Source organism: Poecile atricapillus, chromosome 34, assembly GCF_030490865.1.
Source record: "Poecile atricapillus isolate bPoeAtr1 chromosome 34, bPoeAtr1.hap1, whole genome shotgun sequence".
Classification (NCBI taxonomy): Eukaryota; Metazoa; Chordata; class Aves; order Passeriformes; family Paridae; genus Poecile; species Poecile atricapillus.
This window is the reverse complement of record NC_081282.1, coordinates 3,075,442-3,089,307: the sequence shown is the minus strand read 5'-3', so window position 1 is coordinate 3,089,307 and position 13,866 is coordinate 3,075,442. Positions and strand designations below refer to the sequence as shown.

Below are 13,866 nucleotides of genomic sequence, written 5' to 3'. Positions count from 1 at the left end.
TGGATTTTTGGGGGGGAATTTTTGGGATTTGGGGGGGGAAATTCGGGATTTTGGGGGAAATTTTGGTGGGATTTTGGGGGATTTTGGGGAAATTTCGTGTTGAATTTTGGGGTCAATTTTGGGGGATTTTGGGGTCAATTTGTGGGATTTGGGGGTGAATTTGGGGGGATTTTGGGAGACTTTGGGGAAATTTTGTGTTGAATTTTGGGGTGAATTTTGGGGGATTTGGGGGTGAATTTTGGGGGATTTGGGGCTGAATTTTGGGGTAAATTTTGGGGGATTTGAGGGTGAATTTTGGGGTAAATTTTGGGGGATTTGGGGGTGAATTTTGGGGTAAATTTTGGGGGATTTGGGGGTGAATTTTGGGGTAAATTTTGGGGGATTTGGGGATGAATTTTGGGCTAAATTTTGGGGTATTTGGGGATGAATTTTGGGGTAAATTCTGGGGGATTTGGGGGTGAATTTTGGGGTAAATTTTGGGGGATTTGGGGGTGAATTTTGGGGTGAATTTTGGGGGATTTGGGGATGAATTTTGGGGTGAATTTTGGGGGATTTGGGGGTGAATTTTGGGGGGATTTGGGGGTGAATTTTGGGGTAAATTTTGGGGGATTTGGGGTGAATTTTGGGGGATTTGGGGGTGAATTTTGGGGGATTTGGGGGTGAATTTTGGGGTGAATTTTGGGGGATTTGGGGATGAATTTTGGGGTGAATTTTGGGGGATTTGGGGATGAATTTTGGGGTGAATTTTGGGGGATTTGGGGATGAATTTTGGGGTAAATTTTGGGGAATTTTGGGGTGAATTTTGGGGGATTTTGGGGTGAATTTTGGGGTAAATTTTGGGGGGATTTGGGGGTGAATTTTGGGGTAAATTCTGGGGGATTTGGGGGGTGAATTTTGGGGGATTTGGGGGTGAATTTTGGGGTGAATTTTGGGGTGAATTTTGGGGTAAATTTTGGGGGATTTGGGGGTGAATTTTGGGGTAAATTCTGGGGTATTTGGGGTGAATTTTGAGGTGAATTTTGGGGGGATTTGGGGATGAATTTTGGGGTGAATTTTGGGGTATTTGGGATGAATTTGGGGTAAATTCTGGGGATTTGGGGGTGAATTTTGGGGTGAATTCTGGGGATTGGGGGTGAATTTTGGGGTAAATTTTGGGGGATTTGGGGGTGAATTTGGGGGATTTGGGGGTGAATTTTGGGGGATTTGGGGTAAATTTTGGGGGATTTGGGGGTGAATTTTGGGGTGAATTTTGGGGGATTATGGGGGTGAATTTTGGGGATTTGGGGGTGAATTTTGGGGTGAATTTTGGGGGATTTGGGGGGTGAATTTTGGGGGATTTGGGGGTGAATTTGGGGTGAATTTTGGTGGATTTGGGGGTGAATTTTGGGGTGAATTTTGGGGGATTTGGGGGTGAATTTTGGGGTGAATTTTGGGGATTTGGGGGTGAATTTTGGGGTAAATTTTGGGGGATTTGGGGTAAATTTTGGGGTAAATTTTGGGGGATTTGGGGGTGAATTTTGGGGTGAATTTTGGGGGATTTGGGGGTGAATTTTGGGGATTTGGGGATGAATTTTGGGGTGAATTTTGGGGTATTTGGGGGGTGAATTTTGGGGTCCCCTTCCCTCATTCCTGGGGGGTTTCCTTTGCTGTGGGGTGGGGGAGGGGCCCCCTGGATTGACCTCTGCCCCCCCCCCCCCCCCCCCCCCCCCAGCAGAAGAAGAGGAAGAAGAGGAGGAGGAAGAGGAAGAGAAGAAGAAGAAGAAGAGGGGGACGAGGCCGAAGGCTCCTCCAAGTTCTCCCTGTCCGAGGAGGAGGAGGAGGAAGAGGAGGGTGGGGGAGGGGGGGGCAGCGCCTCCAGCAGCTCCTCCGAGCCCCCCTCCCCCACCTCCTCCTCCTCCTCCTCCTCCTCCTCCTCTTCCTCCTCCTCCTCCTCCTCTTCCTCGGACGAGGCCGAAGAGCCCCCGGAGCCCCCACGGCCGCCCCAGCCCAAACCAGGTAAGCCCCTCCCCCACCTTTATTTATTTTTGGGGGGGTCCCCACCCAGATTTTGGGGAGTCCCACCCAGATTTTGGGGGGTCCCACCCAGATTTTGGGGGGTCCCACCCAAATTTGAGGGGTCCCCACCCAGATTTTGGGGGGGTCCCACCCAGATTTGGGGGGTCCCACCCTAATTTTGGGGGGGTCCCACCCAAATTTGAGGGGGTCCCACCCAGATTTTGGGGGGTCCCACCCAGATTTTGGGGAGTCCCACCCAGATTTTGGGGGTCCCCACCCAGATTTTGGGGAGTCCCACCCAGATTTTGGGGGGTCCCACCCAAATTTCGGGGGGTCCCCACCCAGATTTTGGGGGGTCCCATCCAGAATTTGGGGGTCCCACCCAGATTTTGGGGGTCCCACCCAGATTTGAGGGGTCCCCACCCAGATTTTGGGGAGTCCCACCCAGATTTGGGGGGTCCCACCCAGATTTGAGGGGTCCCCACCCAGATTTTGGGTGGTCCCACCCAGATTTTGGGGGGGTCCCACCCAAATTTGAGGGGTCCCCACCCAGATTTTGGGGTCCCCACCCAAATTTGAGGGGTCCCACCCAGATTTTGGGGGGTCCCACCCAAATTTGAGGGGGTCCCACCCCAGATTTTGGGGGATCCCCACCCAAATTTGAGGGGGTCCCACCCAGATTTTGGGGATCCCCACCCAGATTTTGGGGGTCCCCCACCCAAATTTTGGGGGGTCCCACCCAGATTTGGGGGATCCCCACCCAGATTTTGGGGGGTCCCACCCAAATTTTGGGGGGTCCCACCCAAATTTGAGGGGTCCCCACCCAGATTTTGGGGGGTCCCACCCAAATTTTGGGGGGGTCCCACCCAAATTTGAGGGGTCCCCACCCAGATTTTGGGGGGTCCCAGGGGGTCCCACCCAGATTTGAGGGGTCCACCCAAATTTGAGGGGGGCCCCACCCAGATTTGGGGGGTCCCCACCCAGATTTGGGGGGTCCCACCCAGATTTTGGGGGATCCCACCCAAATTTGAGGGGTCCCCACCCCAAATTTTGGGGATCCCCACCCAGATTTTGGGGGGTCCCCCACCCAGATTTTGGGGGGTCCCACCCAGATTTGGGGGGTCCCCACCCAAATTTGAGGGGGGTCCAACCCAAATTTTGGGGGTCCCACCCAGATTTTGGGGGATCCCCACCCAGATTTTGGGGGGTCCCACCCAAATTTGAGGGGTCCCCACCCAGATTTTGGGGGGGGTCCCACCCAAATTTGAGGGGGTCCCCACCCAAATTTTGGGGGGTCCCCACCCAGATTTTGGGGGCTCCCACCCAAATTTGAGGGGTCCCCCACCCAGATTTTGGGGGGGTCCCACCCAGATTTGGGGGGGTTCCGGGGGGGTCCCACCCAGATTTTGGGGGTTCTGACCCCTCCCCCCCCATTTTTGTGTCTCCACAGCCCCTCCCCCCCCCCCTCCCCGCCCTTCCTCGCCCATCCCCCTCCTCCCCCCCCCCAAAAAACGCCGCAACGCCGCAGGAGGCCAGCCCCCCCCTCCCCCACCCAGCCCCCCTCCCCCACCCCCACCACCCCCTCCCCCACCCCCAACCCTTCCTCCCCCTCCCCCTTCCCCTCCTCTTCCTCCTCCTCCTCCTCCTCCCCCCACCCCCAAACCCCCCCCCTCGCCGCCCCCCCCCACCCCCACCCCCACCGCGCTGCCCCTCCCCCCCCCCGCGCCCCTCCCCCACCCCCGCCCCGTCTCCAACCTCCCGGCTGACCACGCCTCGCTGGTCAAGAGCTGGGGTGGGGGAGGGGCAGGGCCAGACCCTCCCCTCCCCCCTTCCTCATCTTCCTCCTCCTCCTCCTCCTCCCCTCCCCCCCCTCCCCCGCCGCCCCCTCCCCCGCCCCCCCGCCGAGCATTTGGGGGCTTCCACCCTTCTGGAACTTTCCAGGACCCCTCCCCAGAACGGGGCTGGGGGGGGAGGGGACCTGGCGGTGCTGGCGGCCATCGCCCTCGCCCCTCCCCCCAGCACCCAAACCGCCCCTCCCCCACCCCTGCTGCTGGAGCACAACTACGCCCTCCCCCCACCCAAATCCCCTCCCCCGCCCCGGCCCGAGGTGCTGGAAGCCCCCGAGGAGGTGGTGGCCGAGCCCGGAGGAGGGGAGGAAGACGAAACCCCCTCCTCATCATCATCATCATCCTCCTTATCCTCATCATCATCATCCTCATCGTGGTGGAGGAGAAGGAGGAAAAGTCGGCGCCCAACGTCGGGCTCATCATCCTCGAGCGACGATGACGACGATGACAACAACCGGCGGCGCTGGCTGCGGCCACGAGGAGCCACCACCGGCGGCGTGGGTGACACCGGGGCCACCCCCGGCGCGGGTGACACTTTTGGGGACACTTTTGGGGACGGTTTCGGGGTGAGGTTCGCGCCGCGCAGCGAGTTCGAGCAGATGACGATCCTCTACGACATCTGGAGCGCGGGGCTGGACGCCGAGGACGCGCGGTTCCTGCGCGTGACGTACGAACGGCTCCTGCAGAACGACGGCGCGGCGCCGTGGCTGAATGACACCCATTGGGTGCATCATACTGGTGAGGGGAACTGGGGATACTGGGGATACTGGGGTTGGTTACTGGGATTGGTTATTGGGGTCACTGGCTCAATGACACCCATTGGGTGCATCATACTGGTGAGGGGAACTGGGAGTACTGGGAGGGGTCACTGGGATTGGTTATTGGGGTTGGTTATTGGGGTCACTGGGGTCACTGGAGTTACTGGGATTGGTTACTGGGGTCACTGGGGTCACTGGCTGAATGACACCCACTGGGTGCATCATACTGGTGAGGGGAACTGGGGATACTGGGATTGGTCACTGGGGTTACTGGGATTGGTTACTGGGGTCACTGGGGTCACTGGCTGAATGACACCCACTGGGTGCACCACACTGGTGAGGGGAACTGGGGATACTGGGATTGGTCACTGGGAGTATTGGCTCAATGACACCCACTGGGTGCATCATACTGGTATGGGATACTGGGGATACTGGGGATACTGGGAGGGGTCACTGGGGTCATTGGAATGGGTTATTGGCTGAATGACACCCACTGGGTGCATCATAGTGGTGAGGGATACTGGGAGTACTGGGAGGGGTTACTGGGGTCACTGGGATCACTGGGGTCACTGGGATTGGTCATTGGGGTCATTGGAATGGGTCATTGGGGTCATTTGGGTCACTGGAGTTACTGGGATTGGTTACTGGGGTCACTGGGATTGGTTACTGGGGTCACTGGGGTCACTGGGATTGGTTATTGGGGTCACTGGGGTCACTGGGATTGGTTATTGGGGTCACTGGGGTCACTGGGGTCACTGGCTCAATGACACCCACTGGGTGCATCATACTGGTGAGGGATACTGGGAGTACTGGGGATACTGGGAGGGGTCACTGGGATTGGTTACTGGGGTTATTGGGGTCACTGGAGTTACTGGGAGGGGTCACTGGGATCACTGGCTGAATGACACCCACTGGGTGCACCATACTGGTGAGGGATACTGGGGATACTGGGAGGGGTCACTGGGATTGGTTACTGGGGTCACTGCGATTGGTTACTGGGGTCACTGGCTCAATGACACCCACTGGGTCCACCATACTGGTGAGAGGAACTGGGGGTACTGGGATTGGTCACTGGGGTTACTGGGATTGGTTACTGGGGTCACTGGGATTGGTTACTGGGGTCACTGGGGTCACTGGGGTCACTGGCTCAATGACACCCACTGGGTGCATCATACTGGTGAGGGATACTGGGGATACTGGGGATACTGGGATTGGTCACTGGGATTGGTTACTGGGGTCACTGGCTGAATGACACCCACTGGGTGCATCATACTGGTGAGGGGAACTGGGGATACTGGGAGGAGTCACTGGGATTGGTTATTGGGGTCACTGGGGTCACTGGCTCAATGACACCCACTGGATGCATCATACTGGTATGGGATACTGGGGATACTGGGGATACTGGGATTGGTCACGGGGATTGGTTACTGGGGTCACTGGCTCAATGACACCCACTGGGTGCATCATACTGGTGAGGGGAACTGGGGATACTGGGAGGGGTCACTGGGGTCATGGAGGTCATTGGGATTGGTTACTGGGGTCACTGGGATTGGTTACTGGGGTCATTGGGATCACTGGGATTGGTTACTGGGGTCACTGGGATTGGTTACTGGGGTCACTGGGGTCACTGGGATTGGTTACTGGGGTCACTGGGATTGGTTACTGGGGTCACTGGGATTGGTTACTGGGGTCACTGGGGTCACTGGGATTGGTTACTGGGGTCACTGGGGTCACTGGGCGCCATGGCTCAATGACACCCACTGGGTGCATCATACTGGTGAGGGGAGGAAACAAACTGGGAGTACTGGGATTGGTTACTGGGATTGGTTGTTGGGGTCACTGGGGTCACTGGGGTCACTGGCTGAATGACACCCACTGGGTGCATCATACTGGTATGGGATACTGGGGATACTGGGGATACTGGGAGGGGTCACTGGGATTGGTTATTGGGGTCACTGGGGTCACTGGGATTGGTTACTGGGGTCACTGGCTGAATGACACCCACTGGGTGCACCATACTGGTGAGGGGAACTGGGGATACTGGGGATACTGGGAGGGGTCACTGGGGTCATTGGGGTCACTGGGATGGGTTACTGGGGTCACTGGGGTCACTGGGATTGGTCACTGGGGTCACTGGGGTCACTGGGGTCACTGGGGTCACTGGCTGAATGACACCCACTGGGTGCATCATACTGGTGAGGGGAACTGGGGATACTGGGATTGGTTACTGGGGTCATTGGGGTCACTGGGATTGGTCACTGGGGTCACTGGGGTCACTGGGATTGGTTATTGGGGTCACTGGGGTCACTGGCTCAATGACACCCACTGGGTGCATCATACTGGTGAGGGGAACTGGGAGTACTGGGGATACTGGGATTGGTTATTGGGGTCACTGGGATTGGTTACTGGGGTCACTGGCTGAATGACACCCACTGGGTGCATCATACTGGTGAGGGATACTGGGGATACTGGGAGGGGTCACTGGGATTGGTTACTGGGGTCACTGGGGTCACTGGCTCAATGACACCCACTGGGTGCATCATACTGGTGAGGGGAACTGGGGATACTGGGGATACTGGGAGGGGTCACTGGGGTCATTGAGGTCGTTGGGATTGGTTATTGGGGTCACTGGGGTCACTGGGATTGGTCACTGGGGTCACTGGGATTGGTCACTGGGGTCACTGGGGTCACTGGCTCAATGACACTCACTGGGTGCATCATACTGGTGAGGGATACTGGGGATACTGGGAGGGGTCACTGGGGTCACTGGGGATACTGGGATTGGTTACTGGGGTCACTGGCTCAATGGCACCCACTGGGTGCATCATACTGGTGAGGGATACTGGGAGTACTGGGGATACTGGGATTGGTCACGGGGATTGGTTACTGGGGTCACTGGGGTCACTGGGATTGGTTACTGGGGTCACTGGGGTCACTGGGGTCACTGGGATTGGTTATTGGGGTCACTGGGATTGGTTATTGGGGTCACTGGCTCAATGACACCCACTGGGTGCATCATACTGGTATGGGATACTGGGGATACTGGAGATATTGGGAGGAGTCACTGGGATTGGTTATTGGGGCCATTGGGGTCATTGGAATGGGTTATTGGGGTCACTGGGGTCATTGGGAGCTCTGGGATTGGTTACTGGGGTCAATGGCTCAATGACACCCATTGGGTGCATCACACTGGTATGGGATACTGGGGATACTGGGATTGGTTACTGGGGTCATTGGGGTCACTGGGATTGGTTACTGGGGTCACTGGGATTGGTTACTGGGGTCACTGGGGTCACTGGGATTGGTCACTGGGGTCACTGGGATTGGTCACTGGGGTCACTGGAGTCACTGGGATTGGTCACTGGGGTCACTGGGATTGGTTACTGGGGTCACTGGGATTGGTCACTGGGGTCACTGGGGTCACTGGGATTGGTCACTGGGGTCACTGGGATTGGTCACTGGGGTCACTGGGGTCACTGGGATTGGTCACTGGGGTCACTGGGATTGGTTACTGGGGTCACTGGAGTCACTGGGATTGGTCACTGGGGTCACTGGGATTGGTCACTGGGGTTACTGGGGTCACTGGGATTGGTCACTGGGGTCACTGGGGTCACTGGGATTGGTCACTGGGGTCACTGGGATTGGTCACTGGGGTCACTGGCTCAATGACACCCACTGGGTGCATCATACTGGTGAGGGGAACTGGGAACACTGGGGATACTGGGATTGGTCACTGGGATTGGTTACTGGGGTCACTGGGGTCACTGGGGTTACTGGGATTGGTCACTGGGAGGGGTCACTGACTGTGTCACACTGGTAGCGGTCACTGGGTGAACTGGGAACACTGGGATTGGTTACTGGGGTCACTGGGAGGGGTCACTGGGCAAACTGGGAGCACTGGGAACATTGAACTGGGACCTCCATGTGCCCCTCCCCCCCAGTCTGTGTCCCCTGTCCCCATCTGGTGACATTGAGGTGTCCCCTGTCCCTGTCCTGGTGACATTGAGGTGTCCCCTGTCCCTGTCCTGGTGACATTGAGGTGTCCCCTGTCCCTGTCCTGGTGACATTGAGGTGTCCCCTGTCCCTGTCCTGGTGACATTGAGGTGTCCCCTGTCCCCATCTGGTGACATTGAGGTGTCCCCTGTCCCCATCTGGTGACATTGAGGTGTCCCCTGTCCCTGTCCTGGTGACATTGAGGTGTCCCCTGTCCCCATCTGGTGACATTGAGGTGTCCCCTGTCCCCATCTGGTGACATTGAGGTGTCCCCTGTCCCTGTCCTGGTGACATTGAGGTGTCCCCTGTCCCCATCTGGTGACATTGAGGTGTCCCCTGTCCCTGTCCTGGTGACATTGAGGTGTCCCCTGTCCCCATCTGGTGACATTGAGGTGTCCCCTGTCCCCATCTGGTGACATTGAGGTGTCCCCTGTCCCTGTCCTGGTGACATTGAGGTGTCCCCTGTCCCCATCTGGTGACATTGAGGTGTCCCCTGTCCCCATCTGGTGACATTGAGGTGTCCCCTGTCCCTGTCCTGGTGACATTGAGGTGTCCCCTGTCCCTGTCCTGGTGACATTGAGGTGTCCCCTGTCCCTGTCCTGGTGACATTGAGGTGTCCCCTGTCCCCATCTGGTGACATTGAGGTGTCCCCTGTCCCTGTCCTGGTGACATTGAGGTGTCCCCTGTCCCCATCTGGTGACATTGAGGTGTCCCCTGTCCCCATCTGGTGACATTGAGGTGTCCCCTGTCCCTGTCCTGGTGACATTGAGGTGTCCCCTGTCCCCATCTGGTGACATTGAGGTGTCCCCTGTCCCCATCTGGTGACATTGAGGTGTCCCCTGTCCCTGTCCTGGTGACATTGAGGTGTCCCCTGTCCCTGTCCTGGTGACATTGAGGTGTCCCCTGTCCCCATCTGGTGACATTGAGGTGTCCCCTGTCCCCATCTGGTGACATTGAGGTGTCCCCTGTCCCTGTCCTGGTGACATTGAGGTGTCCCCTGTCCCTGTTCTGGTGACATTGAGGTGTCCCCTGTCCCTGTCCTGGTGACATTGAGGTGTCCCCTGTCCCTGTCCTGGTGACATTGAGGTGTCCCCTGTCCCCATCTGGTGACATTGAGGTGTCCCCTGTCCCTGTTCTGGTGACATTGAGGTGTCCCCTGTCCCTGTTCTGGTGACATTGAGGTGTCCCCTGTCCCCATCTGGTGACATTGAGGTGTCCCCTGTCCCCATCTGGTGACATTGAGGTGTCCCCTGTCCCTGTCCTGGTGACATTGAGGTGTCCCCTGTCCCCATCTGGTGACATTGAGGTGTCCCCTGTCCCTGTTCTGGTGACATTGAGGTGTCCCCTGTCCCCATCTGGTGACATTGAGGTGTCCCCTGTCCCCATCTGGTGACATTGAGGTGTCCCCTGTCCCTGTTCTGGTGACATTGAGGTGTCCCCTGTCCCCATCTGGTGACATTGAGGTGTCCCCTGTCCCCATCTGGTGACATTGAGGTGTCCCCTGTCCCCATCTGGTGACATTGAGGTGTCCCCTGTCCCTGTCCTGGTGACATTGAGGTGTCCCCTGTCCCTGTCCTGGTGACATTGAGGTGTCCCCTGTCCCTGTCCTGGTGACATTGAGGTGTCCCCTGTCCCTGTCCTGGTGACATTGAGGTGTCCCCTGTCCCCATCTGGTGACATTGAGGTGTCCCCTGTCCCTGTCCTGGTGACATTGAGGTGTCCCCTGTCCCCATCTGGTGACATTGAGGTGTCCCCTGTCCCCATCTGGTGACATTGAGGTGTCCCCTGTCCCCATCTGGTGACATTGAGGTGTCCCCTGTCCCTGTCCTGGTGACATTGAGGTGTCCCCTGTCCCCATCTGGTGACATTGAGGTGTCCCCTGTCCCTGTCCTGGTGACATTGAGGTGTCCCCTGTCCCCATCTGGTGACATTGAGGTGTCCCCTGTCCCCATCTGGTGACATTGAGGTGTCCCCTGTCCCTGTCCTGGTGACATTGAGGTGTCCCCTGTCCCTGTCCTGGTGACATTGAGGTGTCCCCTGTCCCCATCTGGTGACATTGAGGTGTCCCCTGTCCCTGTTCTGGTGACATTGAGGTGTCCCCTGTCCCCATCAGGTGACATTGAGGTGTCCCCTGTCCCTGTCCTGGTGACATTGAGGTGTCCCCTGTCCCTGTTCTGGTGACATTGAGGTGTCCCCTGTCCCCATCTGGTGACATTGAGGTGTCCCCTGTCCCTGTCCTGGTGACATTGAGGTGTCCCCTGTCCCCATCTGGTGACATTGAGGTGTCCCCTGTCCCCATCTGGTGACATTGAGGTGTCCCCTGTCCCCATCTGGTGACATTGAGGTGTCCCCTGTCCCCATCTGGTGACATTGAGGTGTCCCCTGTCCCTGTCCTGGTGACATTGAGGTGTCCCCTGTCCCCATCTGGTGACATTGAGGTGTCCCCTGTCCCTGTTCTGGTGACATTGAGGTGTCCCCTGTCCCTGTCCTGGTGACATTGAGGTGTCCCCTGTCCCCATCTGGTGACATTGAGGTGTCCCCTGTCCCCATCTGGTGACATTGAGGTGTCCCCTGTCCCTGTCCTGGTGACATTGAGGTGTCCCCTGTCCCTGTCCTGGTGACATTGAGGTGTCCCCTGTCCCCATCTGGTGACATTGAGGTGTCCCCTGTCCCTGTCCTGGTGACATTGAGGTGTCCCCTGTCCCTGTCCTGGTGACATTGAGGTGTCCCCTGTCCCTGTCCTGGTGACATTGAGGTGTCCCCTGTCCCCATCTGGTGACATTGAGGTGTCCCCTGTCCCCATCTGGTGACATTGAGGTGTCCCCTGTCCCTGTCCTGGTGACATTGAGGTGTCCCCTGTCCCTGTCCTGGTGACATTGAGGTGTCCCCTGTCCCTGTCCTGGTGACATTGAGGTGTCCCCTGTCCCCATCTGGTGACATTTTGGTGACATTTGGTGACATTTTGGTGTCCCCTGGCAGTGACCAGGACCCACAGCCCGCGCCGGCGGCGCCGGTGGCCGCAGTGCCGGGAGCACCGGTGACACTGAGCTGTCCCCTGTCCCATTTTGGTGACATTGTGGTGACATTGAGGTGACACTGTGGTGACATTTTGGTGACATTTCGGTGTCCCCACAGTGACCAGGACCCACAGCCCGCGCCGGCGGCGCCGGTGGCCGCAGTGCCGGGAGCACCGCACGGGCAGCGCCCGCAGCGAGGGTTATTACCCCATCAGCAGGAGGGAGAAAGACAAATACCTGAAACCCTGCCCTGCACCCAGACCTGACCCTGATGGACCCCCTGACACCCAGGTGAGACCCCTGGGACCCCCAAAATCCACCCTGGGACCCCCAAAATGGACCCTGGGACCCCCAAAAACCCCCAAAATCCACCCCAGGACCCCCAAAAACCCCCCTGGGACCCCCAAACCATCCCCATCCCTGTCCCGATACCTGAGACCCTGCCCTGCACCCAGACCTGACCTTGAGGGACCCCCTGACACCCAGGTGAGACCCCTGGGACCCCCAAACCCACCTGGGACCCCCAAAATCCACCCTGGGACCCCCAAAATCCACCCCAGGACCCCCAAAATCCACCCTGGGACCCCCAAAACCCCCCCGGGACCCCCAAACCATCCCCAACCCTGGTACCTGAGACCCTGCCCTGCACCCAGACCTGACCCTGATGGACCCCCTGACACCCAGGTGAGACCCCCAAAACCTCCTCAGGACCCCCAAAATCCACCCTGGGACCCCCAAAAACCCCCAAAATCCACCCCAGGACCCCCAAAAACCTCCTGGGAACCCCAAACCCATCCCCATCCCCAACCCTGTCCCGGTACCTGAAACCCTGCCCTGCACCCAGACCTGACCCTGATGGACCCCCTGACACCCAGGTGAGACCCCCAAAACACCCCCAAACCCACCTGGGACCCCCAAAATCCACCCCGGGACCCCCAAAAACCCCCAAAATCCACCCCAGGACCCCCAAAATCCACCCCAGGAGCCCCAAAATCCACCCCAGGAGCCCCAAAAACCCCCGGGACCCCCAAACCCTGCCCCAAACCCCCACCGGACCTTGAGGGTCCCCCCCAACACCCAGGTGAGACCCCCAAAACCCCCTCAGGATCCCTAAAACACTCTCGGGACCCCCAAAAACCCCCAAAATCCACCCCGGGACCCCCAAAAACCCCCAAAATCCACCCTGGGACCCCCAAAATCCACCCCGGGACCCCCAAACCCAAACCCAACCCTGGTACCTGAGACCCTGCCCTGCACCCAGACCTGACCCTGATGGACCCCCAGACACCCAGGTGAGACCCCCAAAACACCTGGGACCCCCAAAATCGACCCTGGGACCCCCAAAATCCACCCCAGGACCCCCAAAAACCCCCAAAATCCACCCTGGGACCTCCAAACCATCCCCATCCCTGTCCCAGTACCTGAGACCCTGCCCTGCACCCAGACCTGACCCTGATGGACCCCCAGACACCCAGGTGAGACCCCCAAAACCCACCTGGGACCCCCAAAATCCACCCCGGGACCCCCAAAATCCACCCTGGGACCCCCAAAAACCCCCCTGGGACCCCCAAACCATCCCCATCCCAATCCCGGTACCTGAGACCCTGCCCTGCACCCAGACCTGACCCTGATGGACCCCCTGACACCCAGGTGAGACCCCCAAAACACCTGGGACCCCCAAAATCCACCCAGGGACCCCCAAAAACCCTCAAAATCCACCCCAGGACCCCCAAAATCCACCCTGGGACCCCCAAAAACCCCCCAGGACCCCCAAACCCTGCCCCAATCCCTGTCCCGATACCTGAGACCCTGCCCTGCACCCAGACCTGACCCTGATGGACCCCCTGACACCCAGGTGAGACCCCCAAAACACCTGGGACCCCCAAAATCCACCCCAGGACCCCCAAAATTCACCCCAGGACCCCCAAACCCATCCCCATCCCAATCCCTGTCCCGGTACCTGAGACCCTGCCCTGCACCCAGACCTGACCCTGATGGACCCCCTGACACCCAGGTGAGACCCCTGGGACCCCCAAAATCCACCCCTGGACCCCCAAAAACCCCCAAAATCCACCCTGGGACCCCCAAAAACCTCCTGGGACCCCCAAACCCATCCCCAACCCTGTCCCGATACCTGAGACCCTGCCCTGCACCCAGACCTGACCCTGATGGACCCCCTGACACCCAGGTGAGACCCCCAAACCCACCTGGGACCCCCAAAATCCACCCCAGGACCCCCAAAAACCCCCAAAATCC

The 13,866-nt window shown here is 58.6% G+C and overlaps 1 protein-coding gene across 1 annotated transcript in view; it reads left to right on the top strand.

The window, feature by feature from the left end:
- Window positions 1-3,883: 3,883 nt before the first annotated feature.
- LOC131590689 (histone-lysine N-methyltransferase SETD1A-like) overlaps window positions 3,884-13,866 on the top strand; it is a gene marked incomplete at its 5' end in the record, with an annotated part of 30,089 nt that continues 20,106 nt past the window's right edge. The window contains 2 exons of the mRNA XM_058860953.1: window positions 3,884-4,580; window positions 11,729-11,901. Of these exons, the coding sequence (XP_058716936.1) occupies window positions 3,884-4,580; window positions 11,729-11,901 (870 nt within the window). The remainder of the gene's footprint in view (window positions 4,581-11,728; window positions 11,902-13,866) is intronic.